Source organism: Pleurodeles waltl, chromosome 9 (assembly GCF_031143425.1).
Source record: "Pleurodeles waltl isolate 20211129_DDA chromosome 9, aPleWal1.hap1.20221129, whole genome shotgun sequence".
Classification (NCBI taxonomy): Eukaryota; Metazoa; Chordata; class Amphibia; order Caudata; family Salamandridae; genus Pleurodeles; species Pleurodeles waltl.
Window position 1 is genome coordinate 734,906,902 of NC_090448.1, and position 20,047 is coordinate 734,926,948.

At 42.2% G+C, this 20,047-nt stretch overlaps 1 protein-coding gene across 2 annotated transcripts in view; it reads left to right on the forward strand.

Moving 5' to 3' along the window:
* The window catches only part of EIF1AD (eukaryotic translation initiation factor 1A domain containing), a 262,470-nt gene that overhangs the window by 106,491 nt on the left and 135,932 nt on the right, over positions 1-20,047 (forward strand). For both annotated transcript variants that reach the window (XM_069207845.1, XM_069207844.1), the window contains 2 exons: positions 11,625-11,733; positions 13,585-13,693. In XM_069207845.1, the coding sequence (XP_069063946.1) occupies positions 11,625-11,733; positions 13,585-13,693 (218 nt within the window). The remainder of the gene's footprint in view (positions 1-11,624; positions 11,734-13,584; positions 13,694-20,047) is intronic.

Here is a 20,047-nt window from a genome sequence, read left to right on the forward strand (position 1 = left end):
ATAACCAGTGGCACATCTTGTTTCTTAACTGAGCTGTGGATTCCTCCACGCAGGACGGTAGACAAGGGACATTAGAAAGAACAGAACCATTCAGGCAGCAGTTTGGGGGAAGATTTAAATAACTATAGATCTCCTTCCTTGTGTTGCTTTCAGGCCTTCTTGCCGAAGCTGGACAAGGACATTGCGAAGATCTGCGCTGATTCCTAAAATTGACAAAAAGTTGCATGGAATCCTGTTGGGTAATGCCACCTATGTCATCAGAATCACCTGGGGCTGCTTGTGAGGGCTCGGAGGATGGCTGCTTTTTCCCCCTGGGACCTGTGGTTAATTGACCACTGGTACCCTTAGCATTAAAACTTGGAGTAGCAACACAGTCAATTAATGTAGCCAAAGTATACATGGTGATCAGATCTGCTATCTTCGCCTCCATTGCCTGCAACTTATCCTTTAAGGGTGTCAGACAGACTTCAATGATCTCCTTAACTTGCAATAAAAAGTCAGACATAGTACCTTTTATGAGCTCACTAAGTTCGAACCTAATAGTATTACTGCCAACTTAAGGCTCAATATGACTTTCAGTATCAGAGCGCGAAGCCTCGTTGGTGCATAGTCTCCTAGATTGTTGCTTTCTTTTAACAGAGTGTTTATTTATTGTGTCCAAAAAAGAAGGTTGCTTCGTTGGGATATGATTCTGAGCCTGGTCTGTTAACTGGTCCTTCATTTACGTAGGGCCTTGGCCAGAATCTGCCCGCTTTGTATGCCCATCTGCTCAGTTCCACCCAGAGACTGTTCCGAGGACACCGGAGTAATTTGGCACTCACACAATTTAAGAGATAAGCGCTGCTCAGCTAAATCAATTTGTTCGGTAACCACCCCGACCGCCCTTGCCAGGAAAGAATCCAGGGTGGTACTAAGAAGTCCCTGAAACCGGCCAGCATTGTTCTTCACCCACAAATTCTTCCTTTTAACCATGGTAGAATAATAATATAGAGCAATCAGCTAGATGCTTCAGGAAGAAGAAGGGCCATAAGCTATGATTATGGGTAGGTAATTATAGCTTAGGATAACCTCCTAAGAGCCAAGAGGGTGCCAATAGGGTGGGCCCAGCCTCTTCCGTGTGAAGATGGGCCAGGTCTTGGCCCGAGGGCGTCCTGTGTGCCTCCCACCCGGCGGGTCTCCTCGCGCTTTAGGCTTGTCAGCTGTTGTGCGCCTGGGGCTCACCAGCCTTTCTGTGTGTCTGGGGAATGAAGTCCCATCCCAGACTGATGCAAAGTAAACTGTTCAGGGCAGGAAATGCGGCCACAAAATGCAATTTCACAAGCAATTTTGACCTCTGTGTGGCTACTGTAAAGGGTTTCGCGTCTATCCACAACTGACCTTCCAGCTAAACAGATTTTTCAGGTCCTACACCTTTGGAAGCGGGTGGACACCAAGGGGTTTCTCTGGTGGTGGATCACCTGGCAGGATCTTTAAACACTAGGGTGTATGAACTCACCCGAAGGTGCCTAGCAGGTCACTAATGGCAGATGACATCTAAGGTGACTTAGGCCGTCTTTCAACAGTGGAAAGAGTCCTGGCTTGATCTTTGCAACGCCACCAAGAATAGGGAATAGCAGCACTTCTGTGTGCTGGAGTTTCTAAAGCAGCTGTCTTGAAGACCCCTTTTGTCTAGAGCAGTGGTTCTTAGCCTGTGGTCCGTTGACTCCTTGGGGTCCGCAAAGCCTCCTCGGGGGACCGTGACAGCTTAGAAAATGAAATAATATTAAGAGATACATGAAGTGGATATAAATGAGGAAACAAAATGTACAATTGAAAATTTTAAAACATTCTGTAAATGTGAAGAAATCTGTAATTGCAAGCTAAAACAGAAGTTAGTATCCACAGATTGATTCATAGGAGCAGTGCAAGTGTCTCAAACAGAATATAGTATGAACAATGAGTGACCTGAATTCAATTTGGAGAAGCTGAAACCTTCCTATTAAGATCAATATTTTAAATATTTGTGAATTAAATAAAATAGTTAATAATTTGTGTATTTGTTTGATGAATGTTTGTTTCTGTATTGATGTGTATTGTTTTGCGGTTCAAATCATTGAAAATGCTTAGGTCTTAGGCTCGTGGCTTCCAGTAGTGACTCTGGAGGGTGGGGGTCCGCAGATACCAGTAATGATTAACTGGGGGTCCTTAGAGGTCAAAAGATTAAGAATCACTGGTCTAGAGTGGAACTCAGGACTCCTTTTGTGCCTTTTTGCCACTGCCTGCCTCGTCCACCCAGGGTTCAGAATAAGATAAGGAACGTCCATGCCCAAGTCATCCAAATGGCATCAAATTGGGCCAGGAGAGTGTGATACTCTGAACTTGTGGGCATGACCATCTGTTCTCCAGTCAACCTACCATACCAATTTGGGAAGATCTTCTTTCACAGCAGCAGGGCAGAGATTTGCACCCAGGCCTGTAACTGTGCATCTTCATGTCTGGTGATTGAGCGATGACAGCTGACCTCCTTCGACCTGCACCAGATTTCATTGATGTCATCTTGGTGTTGAGCTGTCACTCCACCAAACACGTGTACGCCAACTGCTGGGACAAATTTCTGGATTTGTGTGACACCTGACAAATTTACATTTTTCCAGGCAAAGTTGTGTGAAGTTTTACTGTTTTTTCTCATTGTAGCCCAGCAATGACTCGCCTTTTGCCTTTTTTGGCCATTTTGTGGTTGCCAGTATAGCCTTATTTATTTAAATTACAATTTTTTATGAGATTTGTAACATTTGGTTCCACCTGAACCTTTTGTGACGCCCCAGTGGAACTTTAACTTAATCCCCGCATTATTGATGTGCACCACCTTTGAGCTGTTGTACAATTGCCCCTTGAAACTCCTGACATTAAAGACCGTCTTTCTTATTGCCTTAATATCAGCTATACGTGTGATCGAACTTTAGGCTCTCTGTGTAAATCCACCTAATACAACCTTCTTCCCAGATAAGTTGGTTTCAAGGATCTGAGCTTACTTTTTATTGAAAGTGGTTATTCCTTTTCATGTCTGCCAGGTCATCAACCTTTCCTGCATTCTTTGCTCCACTTACCACTCAAAGGGGGAAGAAAGATTCCAGTGTCTGAACCCTAAAAGAGCACTGAGCTTTTATATCAATCGTATTAAGGAACATCGAATGGACCTTCAACTCTTCATCGTGTTTTCTAGGGCAAAGAAATGTGAACCAGGGCCAAATAGACCATCTCCAGATGGATTGCCCCTTCATAAAGATTTGTTACGCAGTGGTGAAAAAGCAGCCTGAGGAGGCTTGCGAGCTAATTGTGTCAGGGCCAAAGCTGCTACCACTGTGTTAGCATGCATAGCGCCTATCTTGAATATCTACTAGGTAGCCATGTAGGCCTCTGTACACATTCATTAACAAACCACTACTGCCTTAACAGTCATGTCAGTCAAGAGAGAGAATTTTCCCGCTCAATCATGCAGGATGGTTTAATCTGAGCCATTTTACAGGGGAAACGTCCTTTATGCCGAAGTTTTGATAACGAAGTCGTGGTTAACGAAAGCGGAAACAACGCTTTCTTTAACCACGACTCTGTTATTTTGTGCCTTAACTACGCATGTTCTGAACAACGAACATGCATGGTTAAGGTACAAAGAAGGGAGTCGGCTAAGGAGGACGATGCAGGTGATGAGGGGACGACTAAGGTAAGTGGAGGGTTTTAGGTTTTGGGGAGGGGGAGGGGGTGGGGGTTCAGGGGGTTTTAGGTTTTGGGGTGGGGTTGGGGGGGTGGGTTGTTTTTGGTTTTGGGGAGGGGGTGGGGGTTCAGGGGTTTTTTAGGTTTTGGGGTGGGGTTGGGGGGGGCGTTTTTGGTTTTGGGGAGGGGGTGGGGGGTCAGGGGGTTTTAGGTTTTGGGGTGGGGTTGGGGGGGTGGGGTGAGGTGAGGGATGCAGGATCAATGGTGCCTATTACTAATGCTTTTATCAGGAATGCCTTTACAACGAAATATCGTTCTTAAGGCATTCGTGGTAAAGGCATTAGTAATAACAACGAGGTCGGTGTTCCGACCTCGTTGTTAAGGCACTAGTTGTTTCGGAAGTCGGTGTTCCGTCGTATAACCTTTTACAGACCAATCATCTTTGGGGAGGAGGGGAGGTTCCTGCTATTGTATCAACATGAGTTGAGCAATCTGCAGCTAGAAGTACCCATCAGAAGAACAATTTACTTACCTTCAGTAAACCTTCTAGTGGACACTCTAACTGTGGATTACTTACCAACCCTGTCACCTCCCTGTTCTGTGAAATGTACTCTTTTCCATCTAAAGAGGTCCCATTCTAGAGATCTGCATACTGGTCATATCAATTTGCCCAAGAATTCTACAGCTCAGGGCTTGGACAGCCTCAGAAGCAACTGATGTCAGTGTGAATGGAATGGCACTTGTCTACAGCACTCAGGAGAACCGCTCTGAAATTTTCTGGATCTACTCTTGACACCTGAGGATTATTCACAGGGCGAGGAATCTGTGGTTAGATAGGGTATCTCATCATACACAATAGAAGCTAAGCCACCAAGGAGTAATGGTGAGAGAAGAATAAAGATCAGATATTGTTTTCATATCTACCACATATCTTTAAGCTCCCTTACAGTCAACCAATGGGTCCTTCCAAGAAATGGAGTAGGCTCCTCACCCACTAGTCGTGACATGCTTCATCATAGGCAATCTATTCACACCCTGGTAAGATGGTACTACCAGGGTGGACTCAAACAAACCTCTTGGGAGTTCTTATATAAAATACCAACTGAATAAAAGCAGGGATCCAGGTCTTTTTGATAAAAAAAAATACCTGTTGGTATACCCTAGGACTGTCCTTTATTCAACGGAACCAAAGGTATGAATAAAAACAAATTAATTGGGTCTCATCTGGACACAATGGTCTAAGGGACCTCAAAATCTAGCCAACATCTTGCAGCGCTTCTCAATGAGCCCAATGGGTCTAAGGACCTTTGTGAGGGCTATTGTACTATCCCTGCCTATAGACAAATTCAAACATACATGTGAGGCATAATGCTGTCACCTGATACTGGAGGATCACGCCTTCCAATGTACCCTTTTTAATGGGGGTTCATGTGTCATGCGTGTCCGACGGGGGTGTCGTCCTGTAGTCACACATTGGTCAAAGATCAGAACACTGCTCCTGCACCATATATATATATATATATATATAATATATATGTTTGATGGAATGTGTAGCTGCAGATACACATGCTATGCATTATTCTGCCATCTAGTGTTGGGCTCTGAGTGTTACAAGTTGTTTTTCTTCTAAGAAGTCTTTTCTGAGTCACGGGATTGAGTGACTCCTCCTCTCGGTCATACTGCGCATGGGCATCGACTCCATTGTTAGCTTGTTTTCTTTCCGCTGTCGGGTTCAGACGTGTTTCCTCTCACTCCGAGATTTCGAATCGGAAACTTCAGAAAACCCACTCAATCGTCGGTATTGTTTCGATCACGTTTCCACCTACCCTCGAACCGCTAGTACCGTCGGAATCTAGATTTTGCCCTTCTGGGCACGTGCGCCTGACTACGGCCTGTTTGGGCCTACCGCGTGGAAGCCTGATGGATCGGACCCCATTTTGATTTTGTCCTCAGTGCCACGCAAAATTTCCCTACACAGACCAACACCTTGTTTGTAATCTGTGTCTTTCTCCCAATCACAAAGAAGAAGATTGTGAGGCCTGTTGATCGTTTCGATCCAAGAAGACCCTGCGTGATCAGAGAGCCAGAAGATTAGAAATGGCGTCGAAACATCTTGACATCATGGAGAAAGAACAGGCGCAGACAGCGGTCTCCATCCGAGACACCGACTCCAAACAAGATTTGGAAGAAGATAGGCCTATCACTGCTGGACAGCACATGAGTATGTCTGCCCCTACGCCCACATATGAAAAACCATCAAAGGCCTTGGGTACACCACTGCCAGAGGGCCCTGGTTTGACCCGAAAAACGACTCTCGTCGACCAACCTTCGGGTTCGGTGCCGAAAAAGGCCACTCATCCGTTGACATCGGAATCGAGTAAATCTGTAAAGAGTTCTGCCTTGGACTCGAGTAAGCGTCCTCACTCATCTGAGTCGAAGCCTCGATGCCCTGCTTCAGAACCAAAACAACGGACTCCATTTTTGGGACTGAAAAAGCTTTCATCTTCGGAACCGAAAAAATCTTCTTATTCAGAAGAGCTAGGACTTTCGAGCCATCTCAAACAGAGTTCAAAATCACTGCATGAACAATCTTATAGACCGCCTGAAGAGGATAACTGAGATTCAGCATATCCTTGAGGTTATGGATGAGAGATAATCCAGGATTCAAATCCACAAAGAGACTGGCAGAATAGCTACTGCACCTCCTCTGCAAACCAAATGGAAGCTGGCCTTTCTGGAACAATTAGACACTGCTCAACCACCAGCCAAAAAATATAAACAGAAGGAGAAGCCAGCACCTACTCCTACTTCTCCCCCTCATTCACCACAACTTTCCTTTTCACATCCACCCACTAGCCCACCACCTTTACCTAAAGTAACGCATTTGCAGTATTCACATGGTGATACAGTGGATCCTTGGGATTTATACAATCCAGATCCTATTCCTGACAATGACCCTGATTTATACCCCTTCAAGCATTCTCCACCAGAGGACACTACTGCATACACACAGGTTGTTTCCAGGGCAGCTGCGTACCATGGGGTGCTTATGAGCACTGAACCCCTAGAAGAGGATTTCCTGTTTAACACTCTATCCTCCACCCACTCTAGATATCAGTGCCTTTCTATGTTACCTGGTATGGTTAAACATGCAGATAAATTTTTTAAGGAGCCACTTAAAGCTAGAGTAATTACTCCGTGTATTCACAAAAAATACAAACCTGCTCCTACAGACCCTGATTATATCACACACCAAGTTCCTCCAGACTCAGTGGTAGTGAGTGCGGCTAGAAAGAGGGCTAATAGCCAATCATCAGGGGATGCTCCTCCCCTTGCCTGATAAGGAGAGTAGGAAATTTGATGCTGCTGGCAAAAAAGTGGCCACACAGGCGGCCAACCAATGGAGAATTGCAAACTCGCAAGCCCTGCTAGCGAGATACGATAGAGCCCACCGGGACGAGATGCAAGAACTCCTGCAGCACCTCCCAAAGGAACATCAGAAAAGTGCACAGCAGATTGTAGAGGAGGGTCAGGTTATAAGCAATAATCAGATACGGTCTGCCCTTGATGCTGCAGATACAGCAGCCAGAAGTGTCAATACTGCCATTACTATAAGAAGACATGCATGGCTACGTTCTTCTGGTTTTACACTAGAAATCCAGCAGGCAGTACTCAATATGCCTTTTGGTAAAAAGCATTTATTTGGCCCTGAAGTCGATACAGCTATGGAAAAACTGAGGAAAGACTCAGACACTGCCAAAGCAATGGGAGCATTACACACAGCACCGTATAGAGGCTTCTTTCACAGGCAACAGTTTAGAGGAGGATTCAAGCCACAATCCACTGAGGCTTCTACCTCCCAAACAAAGCCGGGACAGCCGCAGCAACAATATCAGAAAGGGGGTTTAGAGGATCCTATAGAGGACAATATTTTAGAAACAGGCAAGTTCCTAGCCTCAAAACAAACCACTACACCATCCAAACAGTGACTTCTTTCCCACCCCTCGACCCCACACATCTCTAGTGGGGGGAAGACTACAACAATTCCATTCTCATTGGCAAAATATCACCACAGACAACTGGGTGTTGTCAATTATCTGCAATGGCTATTGCCTAGAATTAATCTCCACCCCTCCAAACATTCCATCACGTTACCACAAATTGTCCCCAGAACACAACGTTTTGTTGCAACAGGAGGTACAATCTCTACTACTAAAACAAGCAATAGAATTGATCCCACACTCTCAGCAAGGAACACAAGTATACTCACTGTACTTCGTCATTCCCAAAAAAGAAGGCACTCTAAGGCCTATCCTAGATCTCAGGCCTCTCAATCTGTACATCCTGTCAGAACATTTTCACATGGTAACTCTGCAGGATGTCATTCCACTACTACAACAACAAGATTACATGACTGCTTTAGACCTCAAAGATGCGTACTTCCATATACCCATCCATCCAGCTCACAGAAAATACCTCAGGTTTGTCATAGCAGGGAAACATTACCAGTTCAAAGTTCTGCCATTCGGCATAACAACACCTCCAAGAGTGTTCACAAAATGTCTAGCAGTAGTAGCAGCCTACTTAAGAAGGCACCTTCAAGACTTTCCATATCTAGATGATTGGATAATAAAATCAAGCAATTTTACACAATGTCAACAACACACTCAGTATGTAATAGAAACCCTACATACACTAGGGTTCACTCTAAACTACCAGAAATCTCTCCTTCGACCAGCACAAGTACAACCTTACCTAGGTGCTATTCTCAATACTCAAAAAGTCCTAGCATATCCAAATACACAAAGGATACAAGCTTTTCAAAATCTCATACCACACATACAGCCAAATCAACAATACACTGTAAGATTTATCATGAAAATTCTAGGAATGATTGCATGCAAGATTCAACATGATGCCTTTACAACAATGCCTCTCACAACCATGTTCTCAGGCACTAGGTCAGTTGCAAGATCTAGTGTTGATAGACCGCTAAACGCACACGTCCCTTTAATGATGGAATCTCAGCAATCTAATGAAGGGACGGTCATTTCAAGACCCTGTGCCTCAGACCATAATAACAACAGACGCATCAATGATAGGTTGGGGAGCCCATCTCAACAACCATACCATTTAAGGGGAATTGGATTCCAATCAGAAGAAAATTCACATAAACCATTTAGAATTATTGGCTGTGTTTCTTGCCCTAAAGGCATTTCAACCCCTTCTCAAACACAAGATTGTTCTGATAAAAACAGACAACATGACAACCATGTATTACCTCAGAAAACAAGGCGCAACACATTCATCTCAACTGTCCCTACTAGCCCAGACAATACGGAAATGGGCAATTCACAATCACATTCATCTGTTAGCAGAATAACTTCCAGGAATACACAATCAGCTGGTGAATCTCTTAAGCAGAAATCACCAACAGACGCACAAATAGGAGATTCACTTCAGAAGTGGGGAACATCAGTGATAGACCTATTCTCAACAAGCAAAAATGCAAAATGCCAAAACTTTGCATCCAGGCACCCACATCCCCTAACCAAGGGCAATGCTCTGTGGATCAATTGGTCAGGGATATTTGCTTACGCATTTCCCCTTCCCCCACTCCTTCCATTTCAATTCAGCAAACTATGCCAGACATCTCTCACCATGATACTTATAGCTCCAACATGGGCACATCAACATTGGTACACAACACTATTAGTCCTGTCTGTAGTACCCCATTCCGAACTCCGAAACAGACCAGATTTGTTAACACAAAACAAAGGTCAAATCAGGCACCCAAACCCCAGTGCTCTCAATTTAGCGATTTGGCTCCTGAAGTTATAAAATGTGAATACCTAGACCTTCAATCGGAATGTATGGAAGTACTCAAGCAAGCATGTAAACCTATGACTAGACAATGTTCTGCTAACAAATGGAAAAGATTTGTCTACTACTGTCAATCTAAAAACATTGATCGACTTACAGCATTGATACAGGATATTGTATGTTACCTACTCCATTTGCAAAAAACAAATTTAGCTTTCTCATCCATCAAAATTCCCCTTACTGCAATATCTGCATTCTTACAAATTATTCAACACACTTCTCTGTTCAGAGTTCTTGTTATTAAAGCCTTCATGGAAGGATTAAAACAGATTATTCCACCTAGAACACCACCTGTTCCTTCTTGGAATCTAAATATTGTACTTTCCAGGCTCATGGGTCCACTGTTTGAACCCATGCATTCTTGTGAAATTCAATTTTTGACATGGAAGGTTGCCTTCCTTGTAGCTATTACCTCAGTACGAAGAGTTAGTGAAATACAAGCATTCACTCTTGAGGAACCTTTTTTCCAAGTACACAAACATAAAGTTGTACTTTGAACAAATCCTAAATTTCTCCCAAAACTAGTATCTCCTTTTCACATCAACCAAACATTAGAATTGCCAGTCTTCTTCCCACAGCCTGACTCAGTTGCAGAAAGAGCCCTTCATACTCTGGACCTCAAAAGAGCTCTTATGTACTATATAGATAGAACTAAAGATTTTAGGAAAACAAAATAATGTTTTGTTGCTTTTCAGCAACCACCTAAAGGCAATCCTATCTCTAAACAAGGGTTAGCAAGATGGATTGTTAGATGTATACAAACATGTTACATTAAGGCAAAAAGACAACTTTTGATCACACCTAGGGCACATGCTACAAGAAAGAAAGGTGTGTCTATGGCATTCTTAGGAAACATACCAATGGCTGATATATGTAAAGTTGCCACATGATCCACTCCTCATACATTTACAAAACATTATTGTGTAGATGTATTTTCAAAGCATCAGGCCAATGTTGGTCGAGCTGTCTTACGGACATTATTTCAAACAACTTCATCTCCTACAGGCTAGCCACTGCTTATTTTTGGGAGGATTAACTGCTTTGCAGTCTTTGCATAGCATGTGTATCTGCAGCTACACATGCCATTGAATGGAAAATGTAACTTACACAGTGTACATCTGTTTGTGGCATGTAGTGATGCAGATTCCCTCCTCCCCGGAAGCCTGTAGTCGTTTCAGTTATTCATTTGTACATATGTAGATACATTTACATTTGCATGGACATCTCTTTATATTCTTATAATCAATCACTCCTTTCTTCACCCTTTGCGGAAAAATAATATAACAATTGAGTCGATACCCATGCGCACTGTAACCGAGAGGAAGAGTCACTTTATCCCGTGACTCCGAAAAGACTTCTTCGAAGAAAAACAACTTGTAACACTCCGAGCCCAACACTAGATGTCGGAAGAGATATGCATAGCATGTAAATCTGCAGCACTACATGCCTCGAACAGATGTACACTGGGTAAGTGACATTTTCCATATAAATATATATACATATATATTACACCACCAGTAAGAAGCACAGCATTTCGCGCATTTCTGTTGCACTTCAATGGTCTGTAGAGTTGGGTATTGTGCATGATTTTATGTTTGTGTACTCACAATAAAGGTTTGTGTTTTATTCACTTTACCAGTTTTCTCTATACAATAAACGATGGCAGAATAATGGTCTTTCATTCATGCAGACCACACTGATTTGTTGTACTGCTATGGAACTAAACTCTATTTCATGTATTAATACATTTAAGGTTTGGTAAGCATACCTTGCTACCAAATTCACTGGAATAATGTACAGCATAAACATCTTAGAATAAAAAAAATTGTCTCTTCTCAAAAGCACAGGCATAATCAGCACATTAGTTGAGTTAGGCACTAAAACATTTCTATTTAGGTATTTGATTAAAAATGTGTGTTGCAGCCCACTACTATGTCAATGAATATGTTTTCCTTGTACTTTGGAATGCTGAAGAACACTACAATTTGTGCATTTTAGAATGTGTTTTTAGCATAGCACATATAATAGTTATTTCCCTGCAAATCCTCCAGGTGCTCGGGACTCCTGGAAATAACCTTCATGAGGTGGAAACTGGGGATGGGAAGAAGTTCCTTGTCAGCATGCCGACAAAATTCCGGAAAAACATTTGGATTAAAAGAGGTAAGTGTAGGAAACCACTTTAAGTAACTGTGCATGGCCCTTTTTCTCTTGGTGTTATAGAAAGTCTTTAGAATCTTAAACAAGTATTGGCTAAGGCAATAGGTTACACCTATGCAAGACCTGTTGGCTTTGCCAATGTGTTTTAGCCAAGTTGTACACCAGCGTGGTTGCAGTTCAGCATGGCTAAAAGTTACTGGCGTACAGGAGAGTGGTGTGGAGTGGTGGAGTGTGGAATGTTAACTCCTTCGCTGCCAGGCCTTTCCCCCTCCTGTGCCGAGCCTTTTTTTGGCTATTTGGGGCAGTTTGCGCTTAGGCCCTCATAACGTTTTGTCCACATAAGCGACCCACGCCAAATTTGAGTCCTTTTTCCAACATCCTAGGGATTCTAGAGGTACTTAGAGTTTGTGGGTTCCCCTAGAGGAGACCAAGAAAGTAGCCAAAATACAGCAAAAACTTTTTTTTTTTTTTTAAATGGGAAAAAAGGGCTGCAGAAGAAGGCATGTATTTTTGCCCCTGAAAATGGCATCAACAAAGGGTTTGCGGTGCTAAAATCACCATCTTCCCAGCTTTCAGCAACAGGCAGACTTGAATCAGAAAACCAAAATTTTCAACACAATTTTGGCATTTTACTGGGACATATCCCATTTTCACTATATTTTGTGCTTTTAGCCTCCTTCCAGTTAGTGACAGAAATGGGGGCGAAACCAATGCTGGATCCCGGAAAGCTAAACATTTCTGAAAAGTAGACAAAATTCTGAATTCAGCAAGGGGTCATTTGTGTAGATCCTACAAGGGTTTCCTACAGAAAATAACAACTGAAAAAGAAAAATATTGAAATTGAGGTGAAAAAAACATAAATTTTTCTCTACGTTTTACTCTGTAACTTTTCCCTGCAATGTCAGATTATCGAAAGCAATATACCGATACGTCTGCTGAACTCCTCTGGTTGCGGGGATATATAGGGCTTGTAGGTTCATCAAGAACCCGAGGAACCCAGAGCCAATAAATGAGCTCCACCCTGCAGTGCGTTTTCATTCTATACCGGGTATACAGCAATTCATTTGCTGAAATATAAAGAGTAAAAAATAGCTATCAAGAAAACCTTTGTATTTCCAAAAAGGGCACAAGATAAGGTGTTGAGGAGCAGTGGTTATTTGCACATCTCTGAATTCCGGGGTGACCATACTAGCATGTGAATTACAGGGCATTTCTCAAATAGATGTCTTTTTTACACACTCTCCTATATTTGGAAGGAAAAAATGTAGAGAAAGACAAGGGGCAATAACACTTGTTTTGCTAATCTATGTTCCCCCAATAAAAATGATACCTCACTTGTGTGGGTAGGCCTAGCGCCTGCGACAGGAAACGCCCCAAAGCGCAACGTGGACACATCCACATTTTTGAAAGAAAACAGAGGTGTTTTTGCGAAGTGCCTACCTGTAGATTTTGGCCTCTAGCTCAGCCGGCCCTGGTGGGGGGAGGGGGGGAGGGGCAGAAATGCCCTTAAATAAATTTGACCGTTAATGTTTCTGTGAAATTGCTTACATGTCGCCTAAGTGTAAATCATGTATGAAAAAGATGGCAACATTTATAGGCAAGAAATGCCCTTAAATAAATTTGACCGTTAATGTTTCTGTGAAATTGCTTACATGTCGCCTAAGTGTAAATCATGTATGAAAAAGATGGCAACATTTATAGGCAAAATGTTTGCATGTTGCATATTTTTTCACTTCTTGGCAGAGGGAAGTCTACAAAGTTTTAAGACAGGTAGACAAATGAAAAGAACAAGGCTAACACCTAATCCTTGTGCGTCTCATGGTTTGTAACTTTCTTCATTTCCATCCTTTGCAGGGGACTTCCTGATTGTGGATCCAATTGAAGAGGGGGAGAAAGTGAAGGCTGAGATCACCTTCATCCTGTACAAAGATCACATGCGGTACCTCAAGAAAGAAGGCTACTGGTAATATCAAGCACTTTGGGCGGAACTTTAACTGAAGCAGTAGAACACATAATATCATTAGGGAATAGAATGAACACAAAAGAGGGTTCCAGCTTCTTGTAAGGGCTGAGCCGCAGAACACTGCCACTGGGGTGTTTGTGTGACAGCAGAAAAGCACAACAGAGTGGGACAGTCATTGTAGACTTCTCTTTTGGCACAGCAATCTTAAAAACTGTGTGCGTGAAAATTCAATATTTCAGAGTATCTTGATGTTTGTAACTTCAAAACATTAGTTGCATTGATTTCGTTTGTCTTTTGTCTGCAGTACATGAGATGGTGCTAACTGATATTTTCAAACAAACAAGATTTTTTTACTATGAAATATTGTCCTTTACTGCCAATGTTTTAATCCCTATTGTTTTTTAAACTAGTCTGGTGGCTTTACCAGGAACACAGTGGAAGGTATTGTTCCCTTCCCCCTTTTAACAATATCAATGGGAGGTCGGTCACCAAATTTGTAAACAAGAGAGGGCATATTAAACGTGTACCATGGCTTTCAATGTAGAGACATTCTTCCCTCTCTTCTCTACATCCCTCATCACAGGGACCTAGTATTGGCCTTGTCTTAGATACTACCATGCTAGATAAATATTAACTACTGTGTGTTTTCTATTTGGTAAGAAATACAGCTTAAGACAAACATGTAACTCATAATAAGAGAACTGTATGGGTCTTCCTATGGACCCTTGGGCTATCAGTGGTCACTGGGCAGAATTCATGGTGAATAATGTTGTTTTCCACTGGTATCCCAGGGCCTCTGCCACTATTGTGTTTGGTAGTTGCCATTTGTATAACTCTCAATCTGCCATTACTATATTGTGGATAACCAAAGTAATTTGTATGTACACTTGACTCTTCTAGCGTAATAGGGATAAGATATTGATGCCTACTCCAGGATGTTGCTGTAAGTGTGCAGTTCAGGCAGTTTGGCATAGTAATTAAACTCAATAAGCACAATGTGCTTATGAAATTAGTAGTTTTTTTAAGGCAGTGAAAATTTAGCACAAAACAGAAGGTCTAAGCATTTTCCTGTAAACTGCTTATTGCATTTCTTTCAGAACCAATTGTAATCGTGGTATCCACTAGACCTGCACCTGGGGCAATACAGTAACATTAAACTGTGTTATCTGTAAATTGTATATAGTAGACCATAGATTCTAATGATTTCAGAATTAAGGCAACTGTCCTAAGCCTATTGACACATCCCTAACCCCAATGATGAAAAGCTTGAGATCTTGTTTTCTTATTGACCCTGGCAAAGGGTGATGGTGGCTCCATTAAGGTCAACCTATAGTACAGGTTGGTCACATGCAGTACATGTGATGGTCCCACACATCATTGACCTTCAAGTGATGCAAGTGTTAATTGGATCATTCACAGCCATTTAACCTCCCTGCTTGTGTTGCTCCACGACATGCTCATTTCAGAGAGTTGCTCTCCATGTACTCCAGTCAGCCGAAGCACAAGGACCAATTAAGGACTTGTTTTGTTCCAGTGCTGTTTAATTAGTCGGAGAGAAATACTGGCCTAACTTCTTCTATTATATCCCAAAGGTGCCTTTTCCTTTACGGGCCTGTACATTGGCATCCACCAGTTGCAGTAAAACAATTCCAGTGATGGCCTCCCACAGGACTGGAAGCATACATTGTTGTTGCTGGTGGTTTAGGGTTAGGCTCCAGCTGGCAGACTTACTGTGGAGGTGAAAAGTTGACTGCCTCCCTCCTCTAGGTTTGGTGGGGCATTCAGTTACTGGGACTCTAAGATCATGGGGTGAGTTGGAGATAACAGGTGTTAACCCTTCTCTAAATGTGAAGATGATAGGGCTGTTCCATGTCACAGATAATGATCTTGCTTCATCCTTTGGCTGTGGTGACCAGTTGTGGCATGGGCAGACTCAATTCATCAACCTGTCCTCATGTTAGTCCTTATCGGAGATCTAGCCACGCTTCCTAACATATGTAGTTTAGCTCATTGACTGGAGGGTCAGCCTTCCTTCTCTAACCAGACCTCAGCAGAACTACCGGTCACAAGTGTTTTCCAGACTTTGGCACCATCTATAGGGAAGGTAGCAATCCAGTAGATTCTAACCACTGGTCTGGTGTCCGCTCTCCAAATACTAGTGTGCAGTCGTCCTCAGAGCAAAGACAATAAAGTTGAATGAAGAACTAACTCCCACAGAAAACCAAGGGTCTACAAGAGTTTAAAAAAAAAAAAATGTGTGCTCCTCCAATCCCTTCCCAGTTGCTGTACTGATTTTAGGCTTCTGAGCCTAGATTCCACAGGCAGACCAAGATGTTATTTGTTTTGAGATGAGACAGAAGCCTGAATATGCCCCTTTTGCCCCAGCACATTTTCACAACATTGAAAATGGAACATAGGAAAAGTCTCATCCAGGTAGGAGAAACCACAGTGAGACAAAGCAAATCAGCTTATATCTCTGCCCACTAAGTAGTAGAGGTTTTGGGAATAGAGGCTGGGAAGGTGTCCTGTTAGACTGGTATGTCCAAGATGAACAATAACAACTTGATACAAAGGAGACCACCATATTTCACAGCAACCAGGCTGAGTTAAAACCAATTACCCCACCGTTCACCCATCCACCTCTAATACACTCATTTCTCATACACAAAACATACATCCTCCAGGCATCCCTCACACATGATGAAGCTTAATAGAACTGGTCAGTTGCTTGCTGGGGAATGTAATAGACAGTCTTTCCAATAGGTTACAGGTAGAAAAGCCTGTGTCACTGTATTTGAACCATCGCCACCAGTCACCACATAGCTTAGGATGCTGGGACAATGGCCACCCTCATTCAAAATAGTAGCACATTTGGTACCCTGCACTCTGATGTCAACTAAAAACAGAAACCTCATATAGCAGCTCCAGTGGACTTTCACAGTAATTGAAAACATGGATGGTGAAAGATGGAGCTATCCAGATAAAAACATTCAAGGTATCACACTTCAAAGGTATATAGAGGACTTTTCACCCAAACAGCTCTCCCTCATATCAAGGAAGTAAGTGTTTTTTATCTATAGCTTGCTGGTAAGAAGTGCATTGAACAAAGTAATCAATTGAAATAGATAAAGTCTATTTTTTACTGTCCACACAATGGAGCACATTAAAAAAAGCTGGCAGTGAAGCATTTTTATCCTGCAGTAGGCACACTTTCCGAATAAGATCAACTTGATTGATGTATATTCCAGAGGGCTGAAATGATGGAGCTTGTAATACCAATGAAATAGGATAGCAGAGGACCTAACGGGTATTAGTGTCTGGAAAACTGTAAAAGTGACTTTGCATAGTTATTTGTTATGGATACTCCTGGAAAAGTAACTGTTTTACAGGTTTTGTATTCGTTATTTGTGTTTTGCACTGTTTTATGTGCCTGTGTAGACTTGTTCTTACTAAAAAAACAGAAAAGAAGTAGCATATTATCCTCTAATTTCTTGTCTGTGAAGCAGTTAAACAATTTAGCTTGTTAAAACTAACCAACTCCAAATGAGAGGCAAAGCTTTCCTGCAGCAGTTGTCAGTTACTAAGTCAGCAGAGGTAGTAATAATCAATAGACCTGGTGTTCAAGCAATGCAAATTAAGAGTGACAGGGTCAATATTTAATTTAGTTATGCTTTACATTCATCGAAGAAGCAATTTTGAATAACTTATGCTCTCTAGTGTCACCTAATATTTATTTCTTGTGAAACTTGTGATTGACTTAAGAAGAGGAATTCATATTGGATAGTGATTTCAGCCATGTGTGGGATCCCTGGCATTCTAGTAAGAAGTTGAAAAATTATCTCCGTTGACTGGTTATTGGAGCACTGAAGAGATTTTGTGGTGACAATTTACTCTTGTTTTCAACGTGCACAAGGTGCAAACGAGCAGATTTTGTTGGGTAAGTCTTAGCTTGAAGCTTTACAAAGGGCATAATTATGTATTGAGATCTTTGATTTCAGACCACTCGTTTCACCCCATAGGACAAAAGTTGATCCATAAATACATTCCACGAATGAGAATGGGGAAAGATTCTTTACTATACTTTGAGATGCATTATAGGCAATATACCTGGACCGCTCCATGGTGACAAGAGCAAACAGGTTGGAGAGTGGGTGGGTTGGTAGAATCTCTATTGGCCAAACATTAAATTTGCTCCTGTAACTGAGACTGGTTATGAGTCTACCTTGAATTAATAGATCTGGCCTATGAACAAAGCAGATGAATTGTTGACGCTTATGATCAAAGCGTATCTCAATAATGCGTATATTTATAGCAAGAATGTTAAATCGGTAGTGTAACCTAAGGGTAAACAAATGAAGCAGGAAAGTTGGAACTACAGTAGTCTGTAGGGAGGAGTACCTGTCAGGTATCTAAATACCGAAACTTTTGGAAGTACAAGCAGCATACCTGGACAGACCTTTGAGGAGGAAAAGTTAAAGTTGGCCATTCGTTCACAAAAAATTGAACACAGTGCTGGGCCTAGATGGCAACAGAGCCATCATAAACAAGATACTGGAATCACTACTGCTCATTTTACTTTCTTTAATTCATTCACACAATCCAGTGCAATCACTGCCACAATGAAAGATGCTGACATTTATCCACAAGCCAGGCAAAGCCTAGAAGGCTACCAATCCTGACGGTCTACAGTGATATTAAGTATCAATAATACATTTTGTTTTTACTAAACTCTAGTCAAATAAGCTGGAGGAGATTATGCCCTAGCTCATAGAAGCTGACCTGGCAGGAAGAGTATGATGAGGGTAGCACATTTGGTTGAGAAAGTGCAGCTGAAGAAAATCTGACCCCTATTAGTAACACTTGATGCTGAAAGGGCAGTTGAGCTGTTTTTTTTTTTAATGCATCCCTGAATAGATCAGGTAGTGATGCCCCTTATTGACAGTCCAGTGTGCCTTATCTATAAAACTACAGAACAAATTTTGATCTGTGCAGACTATTGAGGTTGCCATTTTACATTAACACTCGAAAGAGTTAGAGGCTTAACAAAATGGCGATTACTTGGTGATTCTTAATATTATAGTAAACCCTGACAACGAAGAATGCCATTCCACGGAGATGGACTCGCAAGTCAGTCACAAATCTGCAAATGTTTTTAGAAAGCAAAGTAGTGGACACATTCAAGGCAAATTTACTGAACTTATAGAAAGACATGCTAGCTAACATATTGTGGTAAAGACCCTATTAGATGTCGTAGATGGGTAAAGGGAATGTGTTGAAGGTGAATATCCTGCTCAACTACTTCACCTTTTCCTGGACCTTCTAAACATCATACCACAGACGGAACTTTTAAACTAACAAAGGCTTTCAATCAGGATATTAATAGCACCTTGACATGAAGGAGTCTAGTATGGCCAAATTTGATGTAATATTATCGTGTGGTTGTGGCATGGATCTTCTAGTGGTTCCCTTCACCAGTGTCCTCCTCACACCCCAGTATGAGACTATGCAAGTTCCTGACAGAGTGTTGTCTACATTGGTGTTTTCCTTCAATATTACCAACAAAACAGAAGTCCAAACCTCTATCCAGTTTCAGGAAGTCGGGCAGTCCATCTAGTGAGACGTCTGTGGTGCTTGATAGGCCCCTTGATTCAGAGGAAGGGGTGTCAAAGAAAAAAAAGAGACGAAACCGAGAACGTCGAGAGCCCGTCACCGCACACCGAGATGCTATCAGGAAATCTGGACCCAAATACGGGAGAACACAAAATGTCTTCCCCATGGAGGAGTACCCACTCAACCCAAACAAGTATGCTACTGAACTGAGATGCCTGGGAGAGTAAGGTGGGGTTGTACTGTGGCTTGAGGCAAGTGTTTGTGTTGCAGTGAGGGGAAGGCTAGAATCCTTTTACGGTCTATACAGCAGTTTGCAGAAATAATTTAATTTCAATTTTTGTGGTGAAGGGCATTATCCTTATTTTGCAGTCGAAGGGCTCCAATTTCCCCTAAAATCTTGATAGTGGTAATGATTTCACTTTTTCAGTAACATGAGATTTCAAACCAGGAAGACACCTCACTCCCTAACCAGTGAGCAGCTCTTTGTTCACCTGACATTGCCAACTCAGGTGCCTCTTGATTTTTGTTTCGTTGAGGGACTTTGAGATGCTGTCCCTAGACCTAGAATATTGGCATCCAGTCTGTCTACAATTAGCCACCCTGAAGACCATGTTCTAGAGAAACGCTCTCTTAGTATAATGCAAATATTTGTTTCAAAACAATCATAATATATATCTCTTCCTTGCAGCACTTCAAGATCCATCTAAGAATTCTCTAAGCAGACCTAAATGAAAACGCAGGGGA